Source organism: Coregonus lavaretus (assembly GCF_964263955.1).
Source record: "Coregonus lavaretus genome assembly, chromosome: 25".
Classification (NCBI taxonomy): Eukaryota; Metazoa; Chordata; class Actinopteri; order Salmoniformes; family Salmonidae; genus Coregonus; species Coregonus lavaretus.
Genome location: NC_140012.1, coordinates 14,321,585 through 14,333,955, shown reverse-complemented (window position 1 = coordinate 14,333,955; position 12,371 = coordinate 14,321,585). Strand labels below are relative to the sequence as shown.

General features: G+C 42.6%; 1 protein-coding gene across 3 annotated transcripts in view; it reads left to right on the top strand.

Annotated features, from left to right (window-relative positions):
* Nucleotides 1-11,026, top strand: part of LOC311100637 (serine protease HTRA1B-like) — a 29,544-nt gene extending 18,518 nt beyond the window's left edge. The window contains exons 4-9 of one of the 3 annotated variants that reach the window (XM_084141565.1): nt 2,923-3,117; nt 3,300-3,332; nt 5,325-5,439; nt 5,933-5,990; nt 6,095-6,190; nt 10,361-11,026. In XM_084141565.1, coding sequence (XP_083997691.1) covers nt 2,923-3,117; nt 3,300-3,332; nt 5,325-5,439; nt 5,933-5,990; nt 6,095-6,190; nt 10,361-10,529 — 666 coding nt within the window. In that variant the 3' untranslated portion in view covers nt 10,530-11,026. Of the gene's footprint in view, nt 1-2,922; nt 3,118-3,242; nt 3,333-5,324; nt 5,461-5,932; nt 5,991-6,094; nt 6,191-10,360 lie in introns of all 3 variants that reach the window. The other 2 variants (XM_084141564.1, XM_084141566.1) reach the window with 2 other exon arrangements.
* The last annotated feature ends 1,345 nt before the right edge of the window (nt 11,027-12,371 follow it).

The window sequence follows — 12,371 nt, the reverse complement described above, 5'->3', positions numbered from 1 at the left end:
CAAAACCGTCCAACTACAAATATACAGTAGTATTATAGTACTATTATGGTAGTACTATAGTATTATCCCACTGTGTGTATGTAAAAAAGAAATCCTAGACTGTAACCCAGTAAGTGTCACAGTGTGACAGATAGCCTGCTGACTGCTGGGTAGCAGAAAGACACATTGACAGACATGTCACCATGAGCCAAAAGCCATTCCTCCCAGTCCCATTCTATCCACTTGACCCCCTTCCTGGAATGTGTTCATTTATCCGACTTCCAGCCCATCTGGGAGAGTGCTTAGGGTTGTCGGCCAGGGAGCGGCCTGCTATTCCTGTGTCAGGTCTGGATGTCAGGTCTGGATTCCTGGAGCACTGAGCCCAGGGTGGGGGGCAATGGTTCCTCTCCTCATATTTTTTTTTTTTTTTTTTTGCATACTGTGACTGTATCCTCATCGCAATGTTCCCTGACCCCCTGCCCTGTCCTGTCCTGTCCTATTAATACCAAGGTCTGGTGTAACCTAGCCACAACCTACCATAGATCCAAGCGTATAACTCTAATCCATTCTCCTGTTATTGTTGATGGATTTTGTCTATTGTAGATTGTGTCATTGAGATGGATGAAGTGGTAATTCATTGCCTTGATATGTTTTCAGAATCAAATCAAATCAACTTTTAATTGTCACATACACGTGTTTAGCAGATGTTATTGCGGGTGTAGCGAAATCCTTGTGCTTCTAGCTCCGACAGTGCAGTAATATCTAACAAGTAATATCAAACAATTTCACAACAAAGACCCAATACACACAAATCTAAGTAAGTAATAGAATTTAAGAATATATACATATATGGACAAGAAATGACAGAGCGGCATGGACTAAGATACAGTAGAATATTATTGAATAGAATACAGTATATACATATGAGATGAATAGTGCAAGATATGTAAACATTATTAAAGTGACTAGTGTTCCATGTCTTAAAGAGGCCAGTGATTTCAATAGGCAGCAGCAGCCTCTAATGTGCTAGTGATGGCTATTTAACAGTCTGATGGCCTTGAGATAGAAGCTGTTTTTCATTCTCTCGGTCCCAGCTTAGATGAACATGTACTGATCTCGCCTTCTGGATGATAGCAGGGTGAACAGGCAGTGGCTCAGGTGGTTGATGTCCTTGATGATCTTTTTAGCCTTCCTGTCACGCCCTGGCTCTGGGGACTCTAGTATGTTGAGCCAGGGTGTGAGTTTTCATGTGTGTTGGTTCTAGTTGTTGTATATCTATGTTGGCCAGGGTGGCTCCCAATCAGAGACGGCTGTAGCTCGTTGTCTCTGATTGGGAGTCATACTTAGGTAGCCGTTAGGCATTCATTCATTGTGGTTTCTTGTTCCGTGTTGGTTTGTGTATGTAACCAGGGACGTCACATTTTCGTTTTTGTTCGTGTGATCATTATCTAAATAAATATGTTCGCATTCAACGCTGCGCCTTGGTCCTCCTCTCTTAACGACGATCGTGACACTTCCTGTGACATGGGGTGCTGTATGTGTCTTGGAGAGCGGGTAGTTTGCCCCCGGTAACCTTCTCCACTGCGGTCCCGTCGATTTGGATAGGGGGGTGCACCCGCTGCTGTTTCCTGAAGTCCACGATCATCTCCTTTGTTTTGTTGACATTGAGTGAGAGGTTATTTTCCTGGCACCACACTCCCAGAGCCCTCACCTCCTCCCTGTAGGCTGTCTCGTCATTGTTGGTAATCAAGCCTACTACTGTTGTGTCGTCTGCAAACTTGATGATTGAGTTGGAGGCGTGCTTGGCCACGCAGTCATGGGTGAACAGGGAGTACAGGAGGAGGCTGAGCACGCACCCTTATGGCACCCCAGTGTTGAGGATCAGCGAAGTGGAGATGTCGTTTCCTACCTTCACCACCTGGGGGCGGCCCGTCAGGAAGTCCAGGACCCAGTTGCACAGGGCGGGGTTCAGACCCAGGGCCTCGAGCTTAATGATGAGCTTGGAGGGTACTATAGTGTTGAATGCTGAGCTGTAGTCAATTAACAGCATTCTTACATAGGTATTCCTCTTGTCCAGATGGGATAGGGTAGTGTGCAGTGTGATGGCGATTGCATCGTCTGTGGATCTATTGGGGCGGTAAGCAAATTGAAGTGGGTCTAGGGTGACAGGTAAGGTAGAGGAGATATGATCCTTGACTAGGGGCGGCAGGTAGCTTAGTGGTTAAGAGCGTTGTGGCAGTAACCGAAAGGTCGCTGGTTCTAATCCCTGAGCCGACTAGGTGAAAAATCTGTCGATGTGCCCTTGAGCAAGGCACTTAACCCTAATTGCTCCTGTAAGTCGCTCTGGATAAGAGTGTCTACTAAAATGTAAATGTAGTCACTCAAAGCACTTCATGATGACAGAGGTGAGTGCTACGGGGCGATAGTCATTTAGTTCAGTTACCTTTGCTTTCTTGGGTACAGGAACAATGGTGGCCATCTTGAAGCATGTGGGAACAGCAGACTGGGAAAGGGAGAGATTGAATATGTCCGTAAACACACCAGCCAGTTGGTCTGCGCATGCTCTGAGGACGCGGCCAGAAAGCATGCAGAATATGCAGACATCATGGCACATCGTAACTTCAGGCATCACAACTTCCTTTCGATAGATTTTTGTGAAAATGTATGTTGACCCCCATATGTATTTCAACTGGCGCTGAGCTATTTCTGTCATACATAAACAAACAGAATGTAACAAAGGCAATTCAGGCATGTCTCGAAAGAGGGGTTGTCTTGTTACTGTAGATAGCGTATGTATTGTATCTGCATGCCAACTGTTTCTGTTCAGAATGCAAAGTACATTTCTACCAGCAATATGTTTATTTGTCCCCTTTTTTGTAATGATCCCAGGATAAATCTATGTGAACATCTTGACTGATCTGAGTCCTGTGTCCCTTTGTTTAGATGAAGCTGCCGGTGCTGCTGCTGGGGCGTTCAGCTGACCTGAGGCCTGGTGAGTTTGTTGTGGCCATCGGCAGTCCCTTCTCCCTGCAGAACACGGTCACCACAGGTATCGTCAGCACCACCCAAAGAGGAGGCAAGGAGTTAGGCCTGAGGAACTCTGATATGGAATACATCCAGACGGACGCTATCATCAACGTGAGTGACACATACACGTCATCAGACACACACACACACAGCTGTGATCTATATCAGCACAAGGCATTTAGTTGTGGAACACAACAGTAGCTCCTCCTTATTTTCCCCATTACATGTGTACACAGGAAGATGTAGATCTACCATCTGATCATCCCTTTAACCTGAATGCTGTTCCTTTTCAGTATGGGAACTCTGGCGGACCCCTGGTCAATCTGGTAAGATATCATTTGTTATTGATAAGGATTACATCTCTTAGAATGTGTTTAATGTAAATCTATGAGACATTTGTAGAATGTATTTTAATAAAGACGTCTCCGAAGTTGGATAGATAAGGCTATATGAATTCACATGTAAAGCTTGGCAAGCAGTTACACGTTACAGCTTGTAGTGATAACACCATTGTTTTTATTCACATACAGTTGAAGTCGGAGGTTTACAGACACCTTAGCCAAATACATTTAAACTCAGTTTTTCACAATTCCTGACATTTAATCCTAGTAAAAATTCCCTGTTTTAGGTCAGTTAGGATCACCACTTTATTTTAAGAATGTGAAATGTCAGAATAATAGTAGAGATAATGATTTATTTAAGCTTTTATTTATTTAATCATATTCCCAGTGGGTCAGAAGTTTACATACACTCAATTAGTATTTGGTAGCATTGCCTTTAAATTGTTTAACTTGGGTCAAACGTTTCGGGTAGCCTTCCACAAGCTTCCCACAATAAGTTGGGTGAATTTTGGCCCATTCCTCCTGACAGAGCTGGTGTAATGAGTCAGGTTTGTAGGCCTCCTTGCTCGCACACACTTTTTCAGTTCTGCCCACAAATGTTCGATAGGATTGAGGTCAGGGCTTTGTGATGGCCACTCCAATACCTTGACTTTGTTGTCCTTAAGCCATTATGCCTCAACTTTGGAAGTATGCTTGGGGTCATTGTCCATTTGGAAGACCCATTTGCGACCAAGCTTTAACTTCCTGACTGATGTCTTGAGATGTTGCTTCAATATATCCACATCATTTTCCTTCCTCATGATGCCATCTATTTTGTGAAGTGCATCAGTCCCTCCTGCAGCAAAGCACCCCCACAGCATGATGCTGCCACCCCCGTGCTTCACGGTTGGGATGGTGTTCTTCGGCTTGCAAGCGACCCCCTTTTTCCTCCAAACATAACGATGGTCATTATGGCCAAATATTTATCAGACCAGAGCACATTTCTCCAAAAAGTATGATCTTTGTCCCCATGTGCAGTTGCAAACCGTAGTCTGGCTTTTTTATGGCAGTTTTGGAGCAGTGGCTTCTTCCTTGCTGAGCGGCCTTTCAAGTTATGTCGATATAGGACTCGTTTTACTGTGGATATAGATGCTTTTGTACCTGTTTCTTCCAGCATCTTCACAAGGTCCTTTGCTGTTGTTCTGGGATTGATTTGCACTTTTCGCACCAAAGTACGTTAATCTCTAGGAGACAGAACGCGTCTCCTTCCTGAGCAGTATGACGGCTGCATGGTCCCATGGTGTTTATACTTGCGTACTATTGTTTGTACAGATGAACATGGTACCTTCAGACATTTGGAAATTGCTCCCAAGGATGAACCAGACTTGTGGAGGTCTACACATTTTTTTCTGAGGTCTTGGCTGATTTCTTTTTATTTTCCCATGATGTCAAGCAAAGAGGCACTGAGTTTGAAGGTAGACCTTGATATACATCCACAGGTACACCACCAATTGGCTCAAATGATGTCAATTAGCCTATCAGAAGCTTCTAAAGCCATGACATCATTTTCTGGAATTTTCCAAGCTGTTTAAAGACACAGTCAACTTAGTGTATGTAAACTTCTGACCCACTGGAATTGTGATGCAGTGAATTATAAGTGAAATAATCTGTCTGTAAACAATTGTTGGAAAAATGACTTGTGTCATGCACAAAGTAGATGTCCTAACCGACTTGGCAAAACTATAGTTTGTTAACAAGAAATTTGTGGAGTGGTTGAAAAATGAGTTTTAATGACTCCAACCTAAGTGTATGTAAACTTCCGACTTCAACTGTGAGTAAAGACCTATGTTTCCTCAAAAGCAGCATTTAGTAGGTTTTATTTCAAAACGTGGTATTTAATACATATCAGTGTAGCTGAATGAGCTGTTATAGTGAGAGTGAGACCAGATTGGAGTGTGTTTGTTCAACGGGGTGTGTGTGTGTTGTTTCTGTCTTCAGGACGGAGAGGTGATTGGGATCAACACACTGAAGGTGACTGCAGGAATCTCCTTCGCCATCCCCTCAGACAAGATCCGTCAGTTCTTGGCAGAGTCCCACGACAGACAATCTAAAGGTACAGATTACCAATCTAAAGGTAGGGCTGTGACAATTATGGAATTTTGGGGATCAATTAATTGTCATTTAAATTACCAAGTTTATTGTCATAATTGTCTTCTTTTGTAAGAAAAATGTTTGAGCTTGTAATGCGTCATACATTAATGCATCTTTGAAAAGGACCTACGACATACCTAATGAATATAACTCAGCTTTGGTGACACCCCCGTTTAAAAAAACGAATGGTTTATACTGCTATTGGTTTAATTCCATCTACTTGAAAATAAAGTTGAAACCCCCCACTCCTAGAATGCATGTATTAAGACCATTATGACAATTTATTTTTACGTTTACGGTTATTGTCCATAATTGTCAGTTAGACGACTATACAAATATTGTGCTAGACCTATCTAAAGGTTCACATCCATGGCTTTGATCAGGTATTGCATATTAAATGTTCAATGTTTATCATCTTGATCATGCTAATGCAGTATTTATCCTCTTTTCTTTAGGTAAATTATTACCAAAGAAGAAGTATATCGGTGTGAGGATGATGACTCTCACTCCAACGTAAGTTTCAGCCAGCCAGGTTCATCTTGTGAATTAAATTCTTCCAAATACCTGTGGCACATTAAACACTTATCTCTCTATTTTCATTGTTCCCTTTCCCATAGGCTTGCAAAGGAGCTGAAGGAGAGACAATCAGACTTCCCTGATGTTACCTCAGGGGCATATGTCATCGAGGTCATCCCAAAAACACCAGCTGAGACGTAAGTAGTAGTTTACTGAAAATAGAACCAGAAGTCTGTGGACCGACTCAAATCAGTACAAACATGAGCCAACAGTTAAAGTCCTTGACCTTGGATTAGGATGGCAGCATTTGAAGACTCCTTTGGTAGTTGGCTAAAGGCTTCCGCATGCTTCGGTTCGGCTGGTGCTGTTTGTTTATCTTGAGACGCCGTAGTCAGAATGAAGATAACTAGGTAACTCAAGAAATCTGTCATTCATTTTAAATGTTTTACAGAGTAGATCTTAGTCGTGCAATTTTACATCTAAGATTTTTAGTGCAGTATTTCTCAAGTGAAAAAATTTGCATGAAAATGAGTCGTCTATCATTGAATGACAAAAAACACTTCATTGAAAAATTTCTGTTGACCAATGACCAACGAAGGGGCGCAGGCATCAGCTCCCTAACTTCGTCTTGCCTCGAGAAAAAAAAAATGTGTGCACGAACAGCCGAACAAACACTTGCAGAAGACCAAACGAAACATAACAAAATGTTGTCATACTATACAGTACCAGTCAAAGGTTTGGACACACCTACTCATTCAAGGGTTTTTCTTTATTTGTACTATTTTCTACATTGTAGAATAATAGTGAAGACATCAAAACTATGAAATAACACATATGGAATCATGTAGTAACTAAAAAAGTGTTAAACAAATCAAAATATATTTTATATTTGAGATTCTTCAAAGTAGCCACCCTTTGCCTTGATGACAGCTTTGCACACTCTTGGCATTCTCTCAACTAGCTTCATGAGGAATGCTTTTCCAACAGTCTAGAAGGAGTCCCCACATATGCTGAGCACTTGTTGGCTGTTTTTCCTTCACTCTGCGGTCCAACTCGTCACAAACCATCTCAATTGGGTTGAGGTCGGGTGATTGTGGAGGCCAGGTCATCTGATGCAGCACTCCATCGCTCTCCTTCTTGGTCAAATAGCCCTTACACAGCCTGGAGGTGTGTTTTGGGTCATTGTCCTGTTGAAAAACAAATGATAGTCCCACTAAGCACAAACCAGATGGGATGGAGTATCGCTGCAGAATACTGTGGTAGCCATGCTGGTTATGTGTGCCTTGAATTCTAAATAAATCACAGACGGTGTCACCAGTAAAGCAACCCCACACCATCACACCTCCTCCTCCATGCTTCACAGTGGGAACCACACATGCAGAGATCATCTACTCATTTCACCTACTCTGCATCTCACAAAGACACAGTGGTTGGAACATGAAATCTCACATTTGGACTCATCAGACCAAAGGACAGATTTCCACTGGTCTAATGTCCATTGCTTGTGTTTCTTGGCCCAAGCAAGTCTCTTCTTATTATTGGTGTCCTTTAGTAGTGGTTTCTTTGCAGCAATTCGACCATGAACAGTTAACAAACAGATCACCGACCATTTCGAATCACAACGTACCTTCTCTGCTATGCAATCCGGTTTCCAAGCTGGTCATGGGTGCACCTCAGCCACGCTCAAGGTCCTAAACGATATTATAACCACGATCGATAATAGACAGTACTGTGCAGCCATCTTCATCGACCTGGCCAAGGCTTTCGACTCTGTCAACCACCGCATTCTTATTGGCAGACTAAATAGCCTTGGTTTCTCAAATGACTGCCTCGCCTGGTTCACCAACTACTTCTCAGATAGAGTTCAATGTGTCAAATCGGAGGGCCTGTTGTCTGGACGTATGGCAGTCTCTATGGGGGTGCCACAGGGTTCAATTCTTGGGCCGACTCTTTTCTCTGTGTATATCAATGATGTCGCTCTTGCTGCTGGTGATTCTCAGATCCACCTCTACGCAGACGACACCATTTTGTATACATCTGGCCCTTCATTGGACACTGTGTTAACAAACCTCCAAACGAGCTTCAATGCCATACAACACTCCTTCCGTAGCCTCCAACTGCTCTTAAACACAAGTAAAACTAAATGCATGCTCTTCAATCGAACGCTGCTGGCACCCGCCCACCCAACTAGAATCACTACTCTCGACGGGTCTGACCTAGAGTATGTGGACAACTACAAATACCTAGGTGTCTGGTTAGTCTGTAAACTCTCCTTCCAGACTCACATTAAGCATCTCCAATCCAAAGTTAAATCCAGAATCGGCTTCCTATTTCGCAACAAATCCATTTTGTCACCAAAGCCCCATATACTACCCACCACTGTGACCTGTACGCTCTTGTTGGCTGGTCCGCACTACATATTCGTCGCCAAACCCACTGGCTCAAGGCCATCTATAAATCACTGCTAGGCAAATCCCCGCCTTATCTTAGTTCATTGGTCACCATAGCAACACCCACCCGTATTAGGCGCTCCAGCAGGTATATCTCACTGGTCATCCAACAACTCCTTTGGCCGCCATTCCTTCCAATTCTCTGCTGCCAATGACTGGAACGAACTGCAAAAATCTCTGAAGCTGGAGACTCTTATCTCCCACACTAACATTAAGCATCAGTTGTCAGAGCACCTTATCGATCACTGCACCTGTACACAGCCCATCTGAAATTAGCCCACCCAACTGCCTCATCCCCATATTGTTATTTATTTTGCTCATTTGCACCCCAGTATTTCTATTTGCACATCATCTCTTGCACATCTATCATTCCAGTGTTAATACTAATTGTAATTATTTTGCACTATGGCCTATTTATTGCCTTACCTCCATAACTTGCTACATTTGCACACACTGTATATATATTTTATATTTTCTGTTGTATTTTTGACTTTATGTTTTGTTTTACCCCATATGCAACTCTGTGTTGTTGTTTTTATCGCACTGCTTTGCTTTATCTTGGCCAGGTCGCAGTTGTAAATGAGAACTTGTTCTCAACTGGCTTACCTGGTTAAATAAAGGTGGGGGAAAAAATGAAGGGCTGATTCATGCAGTCTCCTCTGAACAGTTGATGTTGAGATGTGTCTGTTACTTGAACTCTGTGAAGCATTTATTTGTTTCTGAGGCTGGTAACTCTAATTAACTAATTAACTTATCCTCTGCAGCAGAGGTAACTATGGGTCTTGCTTTCCTGTGGCGGTCCTCATGAGAGCCAGTTTCATTGTAGCGCTTTTTGCGACTGCACTTGAAGAAACTTTCAAAGTTCTTGAAATTCTCAGTATTGACTGACCTTCATGTCTTAAAGTACTGATGGACTGTCGTTTCTCTTTGATTATTTGAGCTGTTTTTGCCATAAAATGGGCTTGGTTTTTTACCAAATAGGGCTATCTTCTGTATACCACCCCTACCTTGTCACAACACAACTGATTGGCTCAAACGCATTAAGAAGGAAAGAAATTCCACAAATTAACTTTCAACAAGGCACACCTGTTAATTGGAATGCATTCCAGGTGACTATCTCATGAAGCTGGTTGAGAGAATGCCAAGAGTGTGCAAAGCTGTCATCAAGGCAAAGGGTGGCTACTTTGAAGAATCTGAAATATAAAATATATTTTGATTTGTTTAACACTCTTTTGGTTACTACATGATTCCCTATGTATTATTTCATAGTTTTGATGTCTTCACTATTATTCTACAATGAGTAGGTGTGTCCAAACTTTTGACTGGTACTGTATGCACGAACTGTTCATAACTGTTTCGGATGGAAAGCATGCAAATGCCTTTAGTCTCTATTAGTCTCATAACGGTTGCTAGGAGTTCATTGTCCTCTGGTCTTAAAAATAGACTAGCCTCATAGCACAATGAATTAGCATTTCATGACCACATAAATAGCATGACAGGGCAGTCTATCTAGGTTACTCACTCCTACAGAATGCACTGTCTTTGTATATTTTTTGTGGCCACATAAAATAATTTGTGCTGAGGCAGCAGTCTCCCACTGAAGGAAATTAATAGCTTTATTTTTGTCTGGTGGGTATATGTAGTTACAAGGGCAGCATAATGCGCTTAGATTTTTCAGAGACTATGGTCAGATGTTGTTTCTCACAGTGTCTAAAAAGAATGTTACTGCCTCTGTAAGTTCATTTAGCTTTTTTTGGAATGGGAAAAACTCCCTCCTCGCAGACGTAAGAGGGTCTATTCTGTGGATTGAGACCTAATGGTATACATTGCTTAGAGAGTCTTACGTACTGTACTTTATATCAGTAAAGTACATTTCTTTGTTACTACATGCCCCTAACTCCTCTCTCCTCTCCACAGAGGTGGCCTGCAGGAGAGTGACGTCATAATCACCATCAACAGCCAGCGAATCACCTCGGCAAGTGACGTCAGCAGCTCCATCAAGAGGGACGACACGCTGCGGATGGTGGTCCGGCGGGGGAATGAGGACATCATGCTCACCGTCGTCCCCGAGGACATTGACCCTTGACCTCTCAGCAACCACGAGCTGGTTCTCAGTGTTTAAAACCACAGACCTAAACTGTGTGTGTGTCTGGAGCCACACCCTACCATAGAACCTGTAACTACTAGTGCCCCCCCCCCCCACCCCACTTCAAACTACCGGGGGCTGTGAGGCCCACACCTAACCCTCTGGGAACTCAAATGCGTCCAGGGCAATACCGACATATTTTAGCACCCTGCTACTCTTTTGTATTGAAATGTTTTCCTTATGTATGAGTCAAAAAGACACTTCGCTCTCAGTGAAACTGATTATTGCCATCACGTTTGTTTTATACTCTACTAACGTCCTTGCACAGAGAACCCACCTCCATCAGATACAAGAGTGGGTGTCACAGATACCGTAGTTCTGTTTTGTTGTTGTTTTTGTTGCTGTTGATATTGTTTATATGTTTTTTTAATTGTATTTTAATTGTATTTCTCTTTATATGTTTTGTTGACAATTTCACAGAGGGAATAAAAATATTTAAAAAAATAAGTGGTGTTCCTTACTGATCTGAAAATCCAAACTCTGACTACATGAATGTTGACAGTTGAACTATACACATCTAGTAAAGTCACACAATAACCCAGTGTACACATCCAGCTTGGCTGCTCTACACACAATCTTGCTGCTCTACACACAGTCTGGCTGCTCTACACACAGTCTGGCTGCTCTACACACAGTCTGGCTGTTCTACACACAGTCTGGCTGCTCTACACACAGTATGGCTGTTCTACACACAGTCTGGCTGCTCTACACACAGTCTGGCTGTTCTACACACAGTCTGGCTGCTCTACACACATGGCCAGTGCCTGGTTTGGTTTGGGTCATGTCCTGTGAGTTTAATGAGAGTTCTGATGAGTCCCTCTGTATGGTTTGGGAGCTGGACCGCCTGTTTGCCATGGCTCAGCCAATAGGGGAGAATAATACTGCTAAGGGCCAACCCTAGGGGATTGAATGTATGGACAGGGATTTCTAGACACAGGTCAGACATTACTAATCAATGATAATCAACTCCAGCTTCCACTCTTAAAGTACCATGAGCCTTGCCTTGCCAGTCTTGCCTGAATGAGAAATATAATGGAAATACATTTTAGACTCCTTGATGTGTGTACTGCCATTGCATTATTCTTGTCGCTTTAGTTTCAAGTTTATTCGCCACATGCACAGAATACAACAGGTGTAAAACAGTACAGTGAAATTCTTAGTTCAAATCAAATGAGCTCTTTGCACTGACAATGGACTGATAATAATAATAAGATAAAAAAACACAAGAAGTACGATACAGTGCCTTTCAAAAGTATTCATCCCCCTTGGCGTTTTTCCTATTTTGTTTCATTACAACCTGTAATTTAAATGGATTTTTATTTGGATTTCATGTAATGGACATACACAAAACAGTCCAAATTGGTGAAGTGAAATGAAAAAAATAACTTGTTTAAAAAAATGGAAAGAATATGGCACCACAACAAACCTGCCAAGAGAGGGCCTCCCACCAAAACTCACGGACCAGGCAAAGAGGGCATTAATCAGAGAGGCAACAGAGACCAAAGATAACCCTGAAGGAGCTGCAAAGCTCCACAGCGGAGATTGGAGTATCTGTCCATAGGACCACTTTAAGCTGTACACTCCACAGAGCTCGGCTTTACGGAAGAATGGACAGAAAAAAGACATTGCTTAAAGAAAAAAATAAGCAAACACGTTTGGTGTTCGCCAAAAGCCATGTGGGAGACTTTTTGGCCATCAAGGAAAACGCTATGTCTTGCGCAAACCCAACACCTCTCATCACCTCTCATCACCCTGAGAACACCATCCCCAGAGTGAAGCATG